Raw genomic sequence first — 18,464 nt, forward strand, 5'->3', positions numbered from 1 at the left:
ACGAGCTATTTATACTGTGGCTGTGTTAACGAGTTTAATTGAACGCTTTCTATCACTGGTAATACTTCGATTCTTGTTGAATCATTGTATGAAAATAATGAACTAAAAAAATGTTATTCTATTATGATATCCGGAACTTACAGAAGTTTCCGATTTTACGCAGTCCAAAGGAAATTGATTTGCTGATCGTTATCGTTAATTCGATCGTCAGAGGTGTAAAAACAGGGGGGGGTGAGTTTTAAAAGGATTTCGAACGTTGAGCTGTTTTTATAATTAGTAGAATGTTGTTGGCGCAATAACAACAGTATGGACGTGTAAATCATAGTCTTTATTATTGAATCTTTCACTTGAATACTTGTACAAGCGACTCGATATTCGTAGTAATATCTTTTGTCTACTTTAAAAAAAAGAAAGACCGATTATCAATCGCTGTGTCGCGTTCTCGCACAGATGCGAGATCGAAGGACTCTACGTTTCGCTGTTCGACGCGTTGCTGTCTATATTAATCTGTCTCCATCAAGTCTCATTATCATCTTGAAGCCTTCATCTCTAAATTAATTTACTTCTTAGAGTGTTGCAATTTTATAATTTATTAATGACACATTTAAGTATTTTCAAAGTAGCTGGACAAAATTAATAATGTGCAGGAGAATGAAAACGCTTGAAACTATTCTTGGTTAGTGACTTGACCCTTGTACACTGTTTCAATGGGTCGTCTATCAAACGAAAAGGGAATTCAACACTACAGTATATATTAATATAACAATACTAACAGCTTCTCTAAAATATGCTATTATAAAATTTATCGATTATTAACTGGTAACAATTTATTGCTAAAATGAAAACGTACTCAAGCCTATGGCGCTTATATCGATACAAACAAACGAGATAATTTAAAAGTGAACAGTGTAACTTCGATAAGGTATTGTCTTCTAAAGATCATTTATTTATTGAACATTACCGTTTAACGGTGAGTTTTAAGTACACTTCGACGAATGTTGAGTGCTAACCGCCGATTGTCGCGAAATAGATTACGATCGCCTTACACGGGCCAACAGAGCGGAACAGTCACACAGCAGAAATATATTTCAATCGATTGACTTTTCCTTGAGGATCGTTGGTCTTAACATTTACATTTACAGTACACGACTGTGCAACAAAATTGCAACACTAAAAATGGCTAAAATGATTCAAATGACTTTTTTACAAACACTAGATGAAAAGCTGTAACAATGACTACCGATGGAGCCTTTTTAATTCTTGAATAGATTGGTGAAATTCCTCAGCATCAATGGTGGAGCAGATTTAATTAATACTTGTCATCAATAAAGATTCGACAATGTTTTCCATTATTAATTTTCATTATTTCCTGATGAAGTATATATTATTTACAACCAACCTACAGAAAGATCTTTCACGAATTAAGGGAAATAAAAAATAAAATGAATCATTTTGTTATTATATTCCATATGTTTCGAGTGCGAAAGGTTAACGAACATTGTTGTCAAAAAGGTAGCCAAATCGCCGCAATCAAATTACATTTCATTTTTCCATCTGCAATATATACTTTTAAAAAAGATATGTCTCGGGCGTCTTAGAAATCCCACGCAATCTTTCAAGGGTTAAATAAACAAGGTGCTAGTGGACTTTTCCTTCTAATAAATTAGGCCAGCAACGCGTCAACGTAATCGCGATAGCCTCACCCAACTCTGCCTCGACGCACTCGCAGAAACTCGATCCGTTCCGTTTCCGCCCCTAAGTCTTTCGATCCGCATCCTTCCGCGGCCATCTTTCCGCGCGCAGAACAATCAAAGGATTAAGAATCTCTTTTATCTCGGTAATTCTACGTACATATGCTAAAAGGACGACGATGAGGATCTCTTCAAGCGCATGATTATCCTCACTGTGCCCGTCTATTCTTCTCGTTTTAATTGGCGTAATTAGCACGTTCTACGGTTCCATTAGGCGCTATACTTTACTAAGAAAAGGGATAGTCTTACGATTAGTCTCGCTCGTCCTGTATTAAAATATAGTGAAATATCGATTAGTATGAACGATTAGAATGACTGTAGTGCGAGAACCTGAAAACGACAACTCAATGATCGGGTTAAGTCGGGTTTCCAAACGAATCGGATTTAAGTAAAAGTAAGATTGTTTGTAAGTTAGAATGAAAAGAAAATAATAATAAATGGAATCAAATGTAATAGAATACTATTTGATTATTATTTTTACTTTATATTTGATTCTTTATAATATCAGAAAATTTAGAAACTCAAAAAAAAATACCCGACCTGATATTTTTGGGTTCTCGCACATCCTTACTGTAGCGTTACTCTTCATAGAGCCCTTCGGCGATTTTCATTGTCATGAACCCTTTGTGGTACTGTTCTCGTGGATCGGGGAATCTTTCTAAAATTATTTGAGATTCTTTATTGCATCGCTGGAGGCTGTGTTGCATGGAGATTAAAATAATAATGTGGAATTTAAAAAAAGGTTCAAATAGTAGGCTGAAAGCAAGTGTACACTCTGTACAGGAATTTTTAATCTACTTCGTTTATTGGGTAATAGTAAATGCAACAAATTTGATTGACTGGATAAATAGAGAAACTCAATATGGAGTGTAGCTAACATTTGGATACTGTCTTTAAAGGAATAAATTTGAAAAAGTGTTCATTTGAAATAGGTTCATTATATTATGAGTGAAATTATTGAAAGATTTCTAAAAAGAATATGTGAGATTATTGAATAATTATTTTCATTTAATATACCTAAAGAGTCATGAAACACTTTTTGAATATCAAATATGATTTTACGAAAGATCTCAAGAATTTGGTGGCATTCCATGGAAAAATCTATGGAGAAATGGTGACAGGTTAAATATAATACAATGTCTATCCTCTTTTCTGTTTCGATACGATTTTTAACCCTTCCAACGGTTCATGTTTCTTCGTTAATACTTAATTGCTGTTCTTTAATTATATAGTTCATTCTTTCGTCTTTTGCCGAAAGAATTCCAAATCGACTGTGGTATAAATTGAACATTACAAATCACGCTTAACGAATGACGAGCACTGATAGGTATGGGGAATTTTTGTATAAAAAACGTTTGACAGTCTCCGATGAGTTCGAACGAAAAGAAAACTTTTGTTTCTAATATTCGATACCTACGTAGGTAAGTACACACGTTACGCGAGTTATTTTAATATACAAGGGTTTCCATAGAACGTGGTCACAATTTCAAAGGCGAAATTAAAGCTACAATATCAGTCTAATCTGATCTCATTCGAAACGAGTTACATACAGTCATTTATTTTTACATAAAAAACTCCAAAATTAAATATTCATTGCATCGCTGAATTCCGCGTTCTGTTCAAATGTTTGATTAAAATTTCGCAAGGAAGTTCACTTTTCAATGAACAGTGAAGTATTTGAAATCTATAACAACTGGAAATAGATCAGATTAGATCAATACCTATACCATTTAATCCCTTAACCCATGATATCGTGTCAGGCTCAGTGTTATTTATTTATTTTCTTAAATATGAATTAAATGTTACTTTTCTATTATCAATCCTCAACATTTCGAGTAAAAGTATATATAGAATAAGCATCGAACATTTTTTCTTTTCCCAATCAATTATCAACGATAAGTAGTTGCATTGATCATGGTTAAGAAATAAATCACGGAACAAGGGGTTAAATCCTTCTGTTAACATTTTAAATTAACCATCGAAATCGGTGATAACACTGTTTAATCAAGAATCAATTTCCACGATTTTCCCAGAATCAAACTTGAATCAAACTTTCGTTCCCCGTGTCCCTCCGTTTTCTCTTCGCTCACGTGAACAGTGCGCGAGATATTCATCGCATGTCAACCAAGGAGGGATACAGATCACCATCAAACGAAAAAAATAAAAAAACAAACAAACAAAGAAACAACTCCTTTGAATAATAACCATAGTGTTGTGTCAGGTAAATGCATTTTATTTCCTCTTCTCTTTCAAATATAAAAATCATTATAATCATCGGGGCGAGTACAGTATCGCGCGACATCATCGTACAAAAAATCCGTGTGGCGAGCATATGGTTATTATTCACGTTCCAGCTCGAACATACGCGGATCGAACACGCGATAATTAATAATAATGATAGTAATTAAAAGAAAAAAAAAGAAAAGAAACTGAACGGATCCGCTGAATATCAACGACGCTTTGCTAAATTCGATTCTTTTTCGCTATACACCGACTTATCGTCGTCGCCGTCTTCGTCGTCGTCGTCGTCATTATCATCGTTATCATCGTTATCATCATCATCATCATTATCATCATTATCATCATTATCATCATCATCATCATCATCATCATCATCATCATCATCATCATCATCATCATCATCATCATCATCATTATAATCACCATCATCATCGTCGTCGTCGTCATCATTATCATCATCATCATCATCATCATCATCATAATCATCATCATCATCATAATCATCATCATCATCATCATCATCATCATCATCATTATAATCATCATTATAATCATCAACATCATCATCATCATCATCATCATCATCATCATCATCATCATCATCATCATCATCATCATCATCATCATTATCCCCTCCCTCGTTCACGCAACAGAATACATCGTTCTTGTTTTCTTTGCTTTTTCGTTTCTTTCTCTTCTCGCGTTGCGATAAAAGTCTAGGTACGATTCACGATTCTGCTCTAGACATCGATCACGCTGGACGCGCGTGTTCCACGTTACACTTCAAACGACGCGACCGCGTTATTACAATTAATTTATTTACACACGACGGAACGCAACTGGCGAATTCATTCTCTCTTCGTTTTTATCGTAGAAACTCGTCCCCTTTTCTCTTTTCATCATTCTTCGTTACAGTTTCGACCGTTCGGATCCGGTGAACATGATTCTCGCCGCAACCGCAATACACCGGCGGACTGTCTACGGCAAGATCAGACGTATCGTTCGCGACCATTGATCGTTCGATCGTGATTCACTCTATAAACTCTTGCCTTCGTCGATTCCTGCACGCACAGGGCTTCAAGATCGTCCTTTGTCTCATTCTATCGACAGGAAAGATTTAGTTCCTCATTCTTTTAATGTTCGTAATTAGAACGAAGACACAAAATTTGGCTATCAGATACCCTTTCGTTTCTAGTGAATATTAACCCTTTGCACTCGAGGACGATTCACAGTCGCCATTTAATTTAACGCAGCAAAACTGTAACGCTGAATATAAGATAGCATATATTATATAATCTAAGTAGACGGTAACATATTAAAATAAAATAGTTTCATCCATTGATCGATGTGTTAGCTCTATTCAAAAGAATTAACAGTTTAACCAATGTTCCACTGGAAAATAATAAATATATGTATAGAATAGACAATCCCGAGCGAAAAGGGTTAAACTTATACTTGTCAATCGGCTTTGTTTCAAACTATTATAACCGTCCGAAGTAGATTCTAGTGTACTATTAAATAAGGGCATTAAAGTAAGGGAGTAACGATTTAAGAGATTTAAGAGAACCGATGCTTTTACCATTATTAAATACGAGTGAACAAATCCATGAATTAGTGTATTATATGATTACGTGTATAGATAGCGTATAATCAAACGGGTTATTAGTATCTACTTCTTATCGTGTGTTCATTATGCTTTATGAAAGTAGCCGGTTGTCCATTTTGTATTCACTGCGCGAGTTCATACTTTAAAAATATAGGGCACGAGTTGAAGTAAACCTTCGTGCGAAACTTTTGTGGAAAATGGCCGAAACTTGTGACTTCGCTCTAATTAAATACTGTTCTTCATTAAACCTACTCGATGCTAGACTGGCCATCGAGTACGTGGCACGAAGAAACGAAATGAGGACGAGTGGGATGTAACCAAAGAAAATGAGAAAATTTTCGAAGAATTTGTCAGCGGGAATTCTGACAAAGATCACGAGATCCTTTATTTTAGGAGGAATCCTAAACGATCGATGCCTTCCGTGGTTATTTACAGAACGAAAGCGTGAAACGACGAAGCAACTGTGCGTCTTTGGTACAAGGGATTCATTTCGATCGACACGATTAGATCACACATCGATCGAATTGAGTATTCACCATAAAAGAGAGAGAAACAAAGAGAAAGGTAAACAGAGAAAGTAGAGAGAGTAGAGAGAGAGAGAGTGAGAAAGAGAGAGAGAAAGAGAGGGGGAGGGGAGGAGGAGAGAGGCAATGTGACAATTTGATAATGATGATGACTTTCGACTTCGATTGATTAGAGATAAATGCTCGTTCATGAGCGACAATCCGTTCTTCCATCGATCGTTTCAATCCCTTTCACACCGAGAAGAGTAAATCTAGAAGAGGACAAATTTTTCTTTTCCTTTTGTTTTCTGGTCAAAAGCTTGGACACACTCGTTTATCGTTACTTAATTTAGACGAGGAATAATAAGAAATCTCTTTCTCTTACGTAAAATAATTATCTATTAACGTTCTAATTAATAATAGAGCAAGAGAAATGCTTTCCCCAATATCGTTTACGAAAACCTTCACAAACTTTAGAAGTTCCAGAAAGAAACTAGAACAGTTTCGATATCACGAAATACAAATATACTTTTTTGTTTGTTTTCTCTCCTTCTTTTTTGTTTTTATTTAAATTATATTACAAATTATATTCAACTTACGTTTTAATTAGAAGAATATAATTTTAGTACCTACTTAATACGATGTACGAATAAAGATACTTGATCGATAAATGGAATATATTAAAACTAGAGGATTTTTTTGTCATTTTTCCTTTTTTTCTTTCTTTAATGCTGCGGAATTTCTGAACATCTTGTACCCGCACTTTTGAGCAGAGTTAAAACTCGCGAACAATCGAGGAAAGTCAGGCTTCCACCGAGAAATTCGTCACGATAAGCAGACAAATGATCCATTCTCGTGATTGATCGCCGAACAAAAAGAAATCGATTGATCCGCCTGCCAAACGCGATCGTGGGACACACTTTTGCGAAAAACCAAGGTTCTGGTACCACTGGCCGAAAGCCAGAAATTTTAAAAGCGACGATCCATAAAGCCTTCGGCCAATAAATTATTTCATAAAATACTCCTTCACCTTTAAAACGAAATTATTCTGCTAGCTGCGACGCCGAACAACCTGTTCACATCCAACGTAAAAGTTCAATATGATTTGCAAATAATCGAAACACACGAATAAAACTAATCTGAAACGATAAACACAACGGAAACCGGGTCTCAATCCTTTTATGATAATCGTGGCCCAGAATATATGAATTTTCGTCTAAAAATCGAAGCTCCTAAAAAAAGACTGTTGAAATGGATAATTTTTGAAGATCGGGGATTCGAATGAATCGAACCTCTCGGCGGGGAACGAGGCTCGAAAAAATTGCCAGATTCATCAATTGATCGGGTTACCTCGAAACGTGTATATAAAAATGTTTAAAAACCTGTGCTAACTGGTTCGCCGATGTGTACCGGTAAAAATTACGAAAATATTGAATAAAAGACGCGAGTTACAGGGCAACGCATGTTTAATCCGGACGACACAAGTGTATATATGTATCTCAATCCTGTCACCAACGTTAAAACGACCGGTAATCCAGATCGAAACAGATAGATCGCGACGATGATCGATGTTGAGAACGTTGCTTAAAGCATTTAGGAATTAAACCGTCGACAATGGGGAGACGGGCTCGATAAACTGTCTCTTGATTCTGGTTTATCCAACAAATACCTCTATCCACCGATGATACTCGTGAAACAAATATGTCGGGAAGTTATGCTTTAAACTTCGAGAAACTCACTCCTCGACTGTTTCGGAACTGTGGGAGAGGATTTTCAGTTGCGATCGATCAGAACTACTCGCGTGGAATCGCGAAGAAAGTTTCTTTATTTAACAACAATGGAGTCCGATGCTTATGTTTCATCATTTCTACTCGTTCCAGCTTTCGTCGGTATCTTGATGGGCATCGATAAATGTGTTAATATGCGTACCGAGCTTTAGTATGAATTAAAAGATTCAATTATATTATTTTCATATTTTCGATTTAGTAACAAATGGAATGGATTCGTTGATTGAGGAACTACACAGTGTCAAAACAGTTAAAGGCGATTAAAATGTGTATTTAGAATGAAGAAATGTGAGTCTCCGACTCTAGAAGAGCTAGAATTATGTTTCTTCAGCGAGAGAAAAGGGAGAAAGGAGTTCCAGCATCGAGAACGTTGAACATGAAGGTTTAGACGAAAAATATGAATAAGTTTTGAGTAGAACGTATATTTTGAACACAATTCTCACAGACGTAAAATCTGTTTCTTGACTTTAGCGACTCTGATGTTAAATTCACGTAGAAGTTTCAAGTCGTCGCGTTCGTGTAACGGAATTCCGAAATCTGAAGCTGAGTTCAGAGAAGACGAAAATCAATGATCTTCTATCACAGGTTTTATAGAGCGGAGATCCACGATACGAGTTATCCGATGTTCGCGAACCGTGTCGTAGAAAAACACGTAGAAGTCTAACGAAGCTACACGTGAAGTGTTCAAACAGTTGGCCAGTTGTTCGAGAACACTGAACTCCTCAACGAAGCGATTCCTCGATACAGCGTGCATCACAGTCTGTCAAGCCCAAGATTACCTGAAATTCTGAATTCGAAACCTTTGACTCGAGTGATCACTAGTGATCGAGTTTCAGTTCAAATATCCAATTAATTTCTATGCCGTTGAAAATATTAGATTAAATTATTATAACATCGAAGAAAAAATAAGTCCAGTTAACTTTACATTTGGAGTTTTAAAAACTGAGAAATCTGAGGTTTGAGTACAATAAACTTCAAGACTACTCTTGATTTAATGAGAGATTAAAACTGTCTTTACGAGTGTACGTGTTCCCTAGAACAGAATTTCAGAACAGAATAAAAATTTTGTAATATTAATGAACCTCCTAGCTGAAGGCCTCACAGAATCTCGAATACTACCCCATATCTTGGAACCAGATGATAATTCTCCTTCAATTCTACAGCTAAATCCTTAACAAGGGTCTCCAACCATAGAATAAGGAACCCGAGATAACTCGAGCAGTTTCCATCTCCAAGATGCACGCTGAACGAACATACATAATTTCGCAGCCCACAGCCTCAGTTTCCGAGAACTGCGGGTTGCTTCCGAGAGCTCCCGCCCGGACAATGAAAATCACCGATTCCCTTCAGTCCCTCTGAACGGGCAATTTCGAAGCCACGAATCGTTCCATTCGAAAACTATCACCTCCTCCCGAGAAAAGAATTCTTCCTAACATCCAACGAACGCGCTCGAACCGAGGCTAATGAGACTAGCCCGTCAACGACGCAGAGTGGAATCCATCGATCAAAATCGATCAATGTTAACAATCCGGCGAAGAGTCGAACTCGTTGGCGTCCCGAGGCGTCTTCCGCGAGGACGCGACCCGTGCCATCGAGAACGACGAAGCTTTCGATCGACAGGGAACAAGAGCCACGAGAGTACCGAGCTGAGAGTCATTTGTCCCGATTCGAATTTCCGGTGAACCCGAAATTCCGCGTTGATCGGCGGCCCGCGGCGGCCAGAAACGACCGATGTAAACAGCCCGACAAGGCTGAACGCGCGAACGGTCGAAAAAGACGAGACTCTAACGACGAGGACTAAAGTAGTGGTTGAGCTAGACTCGGTGGTAGTAGATCGGCGCAGAGCAGCCGGATAGAGGTGCACCGGGTGCACACTAGTCGGCCTGGCTCTCCTTAGCATTAACACGCGATATACCAGAAAAACCAGTTTGCAGGCTTTTTATTAGGCCTTTACTTTCGCCTGCGAACTGAAAGGAAGAGTGAGCGATTGAGCGAGCTAGCGAACGAGGCCTGCTAGAGTAACCGATGAGCGAGTGAGCGAGCGAACGTGCAAGCGAGCGAGGGAGCGAGCGAACAGCCAGCCAGCCAGCCAGCCAGCCAGCCAGCAAAGTGACTGACTGAGCTAACTAACGGGGTCACCAGTCGATACGGACACGCACATATAAAGAGACGGACGCGAGTATTCCGCACACATACACGCGCATACACACACATTCTCACTTTCTTTCTCTATTTCTACGTGCACATAGAGCGCACGCACACTCGGCCGAGACACGGAGATCCGTGGCCGGCGTGTTGTCTCTGTGCGTGTATAGAGCATATAGACGCGCAGACACAGAAACGCGCGCTAAGACACACACCGACGAGCCGAGTCGCGAGCTCGTATACGCAAGCACGCACACGAGCGCACACCTATACACGCTTGGAGCGGCGCACCGACGCTCTCGCTCGCGGTATTAAATAATTACTGTATCTAATAAAGAAAGTTATGCAAGCTGTTGCCGCTGCTTAGAGAGACTAGGATCGCCGCAAGGATCGCTCGATCGTGTGTCTAATGGTGTGCAAGGTGTTCGCATGCACGCGCGCGTGTCGCATCCACGAAGGATTCCTTCCGAGTTCAGAGACGCTTCCCGCATCGTTCGACCGGCTCCAAGGTCCGACGGTTCTTTCTTTTCGTTTCGAACACCTCCGAAAAAAGTATTTCTATCGTGTCGTCGCGTCCTTCGCCTTCTTCCACGATCTCGTTTTTTCACGCTCGCACCGCCCCGCGCTCGCTTTTCGCGAAACGATCGATCGGTTTTTGGCTTGAATCGTTTATTCGTTCAATTGTTTTGCGTGCTTGTTTCTACGTTAAAAAAAAGAACTGGAAACAAGCTCGTCCCACGTGTCGCTCGGGTCGCTCATTCTCGTTTCTTTATTTTTTTTTTTTCAAAATCTTATCACGTTACATAGTATCTAAATGAAATGTGTTCACAGCCACACATTAATATTTATACATAGATTTATACATGTATTTATATATTTAAATATATATATATATTTATATATTTATAATATTTTTGTTTGCAAACGCGCGCCACGCCCGTTAATCGTTTGTTTTTGTCGTTTTGTGATCGTTACCACTACTTTCCTCTTTCTCCGTTCTCCCTTTCTCCCTTATTAACACATTCTCGAAACGTACTCACAAGTCCGTCTGTCTGTCGCAACTGATCGTTTATTTCTGTATCTTTTTTTTGCGATTTTCGTGTTTTTCGAGTTTTGGAAAAGAAAGAGGGGCGACCGGAACACGCTAAGACGCCTCGTGATGTATGTGTAATATACATAATATATATATATATATATATATAGAGAATTTTCTGTTTCAGTCGTAATTCGCGAGTTTCGTCGCCCGAATTCGTTTTCTCGTCATCCCGCTCCTCCTTTCCTCGATCCCGTATCCGATATAGCTCGTCGCTCCGTTTCTTCCTGGACGCTTCCCCCTCCACCTCAGTCCGAATTTACTCCGAGAACAAACGCTCCGCGGCGTCAGCCTCGGGCGCCGTGGCGCGCACAGTCCTGTTTGTTAACGTAACCGTGAAATGTAACGCCTCGCGACGCGTCGCGATCGGGCGCGCACACGCACGCGTGCCTAAACGGTGTCTTTTCCCGATTATCACCGAGTCATCGTCTTCGATCCCCCATTTCGTAATTTTTTTACTCGTTAACCGCGTGTCTAGATACGTTCCGTCTCTCCCGTTCGAATGTTAGGCACAACACATTTTTACTTTGCATCTCGTCTTGCATGGAGTCTTGTAGTCTCTCAACTTGATCCCCTACGACCTTGCAGTGTAGCATGTACCATCGTGGATAGGTCCTTCGTTGCCCTCCCTCCCCCTTCCAACCAAACAACTGATCTTCGTCCACCGTTGGCTGATTGCGCGCGTGGGCTAAGGGAAATAACATCCCACGGGATTCACGCTTTTCCCTCGACTGTCAATCTTCTTCGAATTGGTCACCAGTCACCGAGCAACGGACATCAAGAATACATACATATATATGTATGCGTATACCATATACACATACATGTATACTATCCGTCTATCCTGTACTTCGCCATCCACGATCTATCCCTAATCTTCTATTCCGTACCGACGAGCTGAATCTCGTCTACGTCACACCCTGGACCGGCCTGTGTTCGACAGGACCAAGCGTCAACTGAGGACCAAGTATTCGTTCGAGCCACAGTCGTGGAAGATCGATGACGCGCTAGTGCCGCCCTTGAGATCATCCTCTAGGGCGCATGGACTGAGATAACGATCGCGATGATTCGATCGTGTACGCTGGATTCGATTACGATCGATCCCGACACGGTAGTGGTAGTCGGTTTCATCTTCGTCGTCGTCGTTGTCGTCGTCGCGGTGAATCCTATAGTTTTTTGTAGCGATCGTGGTGGTAGCACCGTAGCTGGTGACTGTACCGTTGGTGTTGATGGTGTTGGTGGTGGTGGTAGTGGTGGTGGTAGTGGTAGTGGTAGTGGTGGTGGTAGTGGTAGTGGTAGTGGTAGTGGTGGTGGTAGTCGTAGCGGTGGCGGTGATGGCGGTGCTAGTGGCGACGATGGCGTTGGCGTCTGTATCGCATCACGACGAGCACGCCATCCACGAGTTGCAAGTGCACGTGTAGCACGCGGTAGGTATGACGGGAGCGTAATAGTAACCGTTCGCGTAAACGTAGGTGGCAGGCGGACCGGGCGGTGGCTGCTGATGATTCGTCAGCCGTTGCTGTTGCTCTTGGCACAGCACCTGATAGGCAAGGCTCTCGATTAGTGACAGGGTCTGTCGTCTTTCGTGGCCCATCAGGCACACAGTGGATTCCTCCACGACGTTGTATAACAGCGTCAGGTATTGGTACTTCAGGGCCTCTTCCTCGGGCCCCACGAAGTGGTTCCACAGGTAATTCTCGAGCTTGGCACGCTGCTGGGTGATGTCCGGGAAATCGATGAAGAATCTCGAGCACATGTATCGCTCGAGGGTCTTGATATAGTCGGGCTGGGAAGGTTTGTACATCTTGACGAGGAGGTTGCAGTACTTGAGCAGTCCGCCGCCGCGGATCTCTTCTGGATGCCTCGTCGAGATCAGCTTCTTGTGGAGATGATAGAGCGCTTCCTGGAAGTCGCCGTATACGGACTCGCCAACTACCGTCGGGTAAAAGTTCTCGCCGATCGGCAGTTTGCTGCACTCGTAGAAGAGGAGGAGCGAATCGAGGACGATCTGGAACGAGTCAACGGAGAATTCGAACTGCCGCCTCATCGAGTCGACGAATTTAAGCTCGACGTTCCTGTGACCCCGCGAGTTGCCGAGGGAGATCAGGGACCACCGGTCACCGTCGTTGTTCACTTTCACCATTTTACTCACGTACGCCTCCTTCAAGCTGCACGTGGTGATACGCTTGCGGCTCACGCCTTCTGGCAGCAGGTCGAATAAAGAGCCGAGCACCGCGGCCTTCACCTTGTCGTAATTTCGCCCGCTCGACAACTCCACCGCGAATATCAGGTCCAGGTCGTTGTACGGTTGCGACTCGGTCGCTAAAACGTGGGACGCGGCACCGCCGTTTAGCCGGATGTCCCGTACCCTCATGCCGGCCCCGCCGTTGCTGGTGTCAGTCTCCAGTTTGCTTCGCACCACCGTCACTAGGTCCCTCAGTCGGACCTCCAGGGTTGGGAAGTTTCCTCTGCCGTGGATCGAGACGACCTCGTTCATCACGTCGTTCAATCGGCGGACCTGCTCGAAACTGAGCACCGCCAACCTCTGCTGGGGGTCGGGGCACTCCGGATTGTTGTTTCCATTGGTGTTATTGATCTCGTTGCCTCCGTTGACGGCATTCGTCTTGGTGCCGTTCACCTGGCAGAGGGACTCCATCATTGCGACCCGACGCTGGCGTTCCTCGCCGATCTCCAGGGAGCCACACTGGAACGGAATGGAAACAGGATATGTTATTAACCGTGCCGCTGCCAGCTTCGACGTATCGGGTAGAGAGTGCGTTGCACTACCCTCCTTAATGCTAGGATTCGGTATCTATCTAATGGGACCGAGACGTTTCATGTATTTGCTGAAAAGCTGCCGTTAAATCGAGTGAAGTATTTTTAGAAAAATATTTTTACTAAAATAGTCGTATAAGTATATATTTACGATTATGTAATCGATATATGTTTAAATAATTGCAGCGGAAAGGTAATGCCTGACAGTTTATTTGGAATTGTAATTAAAGTTTGATTTGTGCCAATATTTCAATGAAGTTTAATAAGTATTTTAATTTCTCAAAATTTCTAGATTTCTAGAGAACATCTCTATAAGGCTACTATAAATTTCACTTGTACTATTATTTTCGGAGTGTAAACGGTACAAACGTGTTGAATTATTATTGACCCTTTACAGTAGAATAAAACCGAATAGGACGGATAAGATACACTTAAATATTCCGCAGCACGTGTCTTTGAATTTTATTTACACTGTCAATATTTAATGCACCGTTTTAACTGAATAAATATTTTTCATTTAAATAACTTTAATTCGTTTACTGCTTCGAATATATCAGATCAGCTGTTTATATATCGCAGACAGAAATAATTCAAATCATGAAGCAGATGTTTTCCTGATTATGACAAGATTAAATCTTTTAATCCCAGAGACAAATTTATTCAAAAACATCGTCTCTAACGATTTGTAAAATCTCGATTTAAAAAGTGTCCGTTTAAAGCGTAATAATTTCAATGCGACAGCAATGGAAGCGCGAAAACACTTTTTTTTCTAAATCGCATGAAAAGTGCTTCGGCCGTTCGATTCGCAGTGTATATATGTCGAGGTGTGCGAAGTGTACGCGTGCACATTTCGAAATGCCACGAGGTTACGTCCGGGTAGTATGCACGTTCGCTTCTCTAGACCTATCCCCAGTTCTCTCTGGTTATTTCATGGATTCCCATGGAACGTCGCGATTGCTCGAATCATCGAGGAAATGAAGTCGCTTTAACCTTCGCGAGGCAATACCGGGATTGTTCTAATATCCGCAATAGAGTTTGAATATCACGTTGAAATAGTTTTAGCGAACGGTTAACGAGTGAACCAAAAACTTTCACACGTGGATGAACCTTGAATTATTCTTCAAAATAATTTCGTGCGTACAACTAACTTCAAATAAAGTTTATTAAATTAAAATTTTTCAAATTCTAGAAGATTCGAAAGTAACGTTTCCCTTATACGAGAAAGGTTTGGTTAACGTGAAATAAATAATTGAAGAAAGTTCCGTTGGGAGTTTTAGATTACTGTGTAATGCATTCGCCTACGCTAAGAAAATTATTTTCAATAGAAACTGTCGTTTGCCGACGAAGTTTTATAATCGTTAAAGCGAAAACGACAATTATCCCAATTTTATTTCTTCCCCCTTGTATAAAGATTTTACGGGTTTATTTAGTGGACATTTAAAAGGATTTGCTTCTTTATAAGTGCTAGAACGATTAAAATTTTATTACTATTCAACCAATTTAACATTCACTTTCTTATGCGAAGCAAAATGAAAATTTCATGAATGCACAAGATTTCTTCTCACTATGCACTCCCTACATCGCAATAGGGGAAAAAAAGGAGAAGACCAGTACTATCAATTGACAGTAACATGTATCGAGACCTCGTCGTTAAAAATGATTTTTATCATACTATATTTTATCTGAAAGGTGTGTTAATATGAAATAGCCTATTATAATAATTCCCAACTTGACATTATAGCGAGACTCGCCTATTAGCACCGAGCGAGTATTCTTTCCCGACAATGAACGTTCGAAACGCATAAAACCGACAATTTAATGAAGACTGGTCTAGAACCTACATGAAAATTCTGTTTTCTCCGCGAAGGCTTTTGCTAGATTGAAAAAGTAACTGAAAACTCTATTAATTCTTACTCCGATTTTTATTTCGTCGAAATAACTGGCCAGCGCGTGCCACTCGGTGTAATAAATTTAATAAAATTCGCCATTTCTATGGAAATTTCTATACTACTGAGAATATGACAAAATAAATTTCTATTTCATTCCGGCTTGTATAAATTGCTCTATAAAAATCCATATTTGTACGAACACTCTCGGCTCGGTACCTAATAATCGGATTGCGAAACTTTATGCATTCGTGGCGCATAAAATTTTCCAAAAATTGATACAATATAAAATTGACTGCAATTTAATAGAACTCCATTTCACCGATAATTCATCGGAACTATTCGTAGCACGAGTTACACTTCATTTAATATTAATCCCTTCAACCTCTTACCGCACTATTTCAGGTCAATTTTCCGAAAATGCATATTCAACTCGTGACAAACTCGTTTCATAGAACTTTATAAATGAATTTCATATAACCACATCGCACATATTTCAATGTACATTTCAACATATTTGAACCTGTAATTTACTTATACCGCGGTATTACCGTCAACACAATTTAATAAGAAAAATATCCATATAGCTAATATATAAACAAACCACGATAGTCAAACTTCTTCATAAATATCGCAATATCTGCGTGAACTCCCGCAATCAGCCGATAACGTTTAACACAACATTTCAATACAATTCCACTAATATTTGAAACAAAATCAATTTCCGTAGAATTCACACGAGTTCACGCGAGTATCCATAGTTCAACGAGAAACGACTACCAACCGAACGAGTTCGAATCGTCCACGGGAGGCCGGGGCTCAGAGTTGATCCGTTGACGCGCGCGAACGTGATAATGCTCAATTATCGGTCCGTAAGTCGATAGCGCGCGGCGCGGTCGATTACGAGCCGACAGACGTCATTAAAGTTATCGATAGGAGCCGTGCGTCGACTCACTACCAATCAAACCGGTCGTTGCACGAGGCGAAATTCCGAATGGTTCACCGTTCTCCGTCTCTCACTAGCACACCACCGTGGAAACCTTATACGTATTGATCCTCTCTATTCCTCGATCCGTTATCACCGTGCACTTGAGAACGATAACACCTGTAACTCTGTTAGCTAACTAGCCTCGCCGGAGTCGATTACAGCTGGTTGCGTCACAGCGCGTACGTACAGCACTTCGCCAAGTTTCCGGGGCGATCGTTAACCATGGTACATAGGTGTCCGATCATCCCCCCAAAAGTCGATCGCGAGTCGCAAATCCTTGTGCGTCGATCACTAAAACGTGGATCCACCTCAACGATGATCACCCAACTGACCAACGGGGAGGAAGAAGAACTTTCACTCCAGGACCCCACACATACACCCAGAAACGCACACACAGACACACATGTGCCTAGGTACACGCACGCCGCATGCACACAGGGACAAAAACCGTTCACCTAATCACGGAGGATCGAAAGGAAACCGGAGAACGACCGCACCACCTGTGGATGATCAGCAACACCGACACCGCTGGTACAGCGCGTTTCACCGGGACAATCGATTGAAACGGACAATCCTCGGCACCGGCGACGTTCTTACCATGAAGAAGAACTCGACGGTTCGTCGAGCGTGCTCCGTTCCCTTCTCTGTTGATCCTCTTCTCGCGTCGTTCAACGATCCAAGGAGCAACCGGAGCGAAGTCACTGAGAAACGCGATATACTGGCCGCGGGTTCGCACTGGGGTTCCGATCAACGGACGATTTCAGGGATCGTTCACTGCGTGCAACGTGTTTACTGGGGAAGGGACCGAGAGACTGAACGCGCGGGTAACGATACGGTGGATGCTATGTGCGTAGGTAGCGATCTCGGAGCCCGCGGACCGCCGCGATCAAGAGATCCGCAGCTGATGAGAGGCACCAGCGAACTAAGGCCAGCCGAGTGAAAGGCGAATGAAGCGGACTGGCGGCAGCGGCGGTGGCGGTGGCGGCAGCGGCGGCGGTGGCGGTGGCGGCGGCGGCGGCGGCGGCGACAGCACCATCAGTAGCAGTAGCGGAGTCGCCGCTGCTCTAGGAGGGCAGTGCTGAGCTACTAATACGCGCTGCCCGCTGTGGAATAAGCGTCCCGAGTATCTGATCCTATTTGCCTGCGATTTAACCCTGTGAGCACTGATCTTTCGCTTGGGAATCTTTGAAATTGGAAACTAGAAGGAGTGATAAGTAATGAGGACTTTTGCAATAAATATAAAGACCTGCGATAGATGTAGGAGTTGAAAGTTGAACGTTGGAACGTTGAATTTTAACATGTCTCAGATGTTTTGTACGAAGTTTAGGTTAACAAACGAAGATACCTTGTTAAATAGTTTTTATGTACGGTGAACGAATTAGTTGACGATATTAAGACTCTAAGTTAATGGTCTGTAAATAAACGAGCGTAATAAAATTAATTGAGTAAGTTACCGTTTCGATGAACGATATATTATACGAGTGTGGAAGGTTGGACAGATAAAAAGTCCAAGTACAACTGCGTTTTATCGGGACAGTTTGCAACTGTGCGAGTGCTGGCCTCGTGCACGCGGCGTTGTTATGTGTTTCAGCGGTTATGAAGACTGTCGCGACGTTTCAGCACTTCCTTATGGATGTATGGTATGGGCTATCGTATTAGGTGCGTATCTCGTAGTCGGTACACTTGTTT

The 18,464-nt window shown here is 41.5% G+C and overlaps 1 protein-coding gene across 7 annotated transcripts in view; it reads right to left on the minus strand.

The window, feature by feature from the left end:
- Positions 1-307: 307 nt before the first annotated feature.
- Positions 308-18,464, minus strand: part of LOC116427838 (terminal nucleotidyltransferase 5C) — a 179,144-nt gene continuing 160,987 nt past the window's right edge. For 4 of the 7 annotated variants that reach the window (XM_031978638.2, XM_031978642.2, XM_031978640.2 and 1 more), the window contains one exon: positions 308-13,830. In XM_031978638.2, coding sequence (XP_031834498.1) covers positions 12,505-13,830 — 1,326 coding nt within the window. In that variant the 3' untranslated portion in view covers positions 308-12,504. The other 3 variants (XM_031978639.2, XM_031978641.2, XM_031978644.2) reach the window with 3 other exon arrangements.

The sequence above is a fragment of the Nomia melanderi genome, chromosome 9 (genome assembly GCF_051020985.1).
Source record: "Nomia melanderi isolate GNS246 chromosome 9, iyNomMela1, whole genome shotgun sequence".
Classification (NCBI taxonomy): domain Eukaryota; kingdom Metazoa; phylum Arthropoda; class Insecta; order Hymenoptera; family Halictidae; genus Nomia; species Nomia melanderi.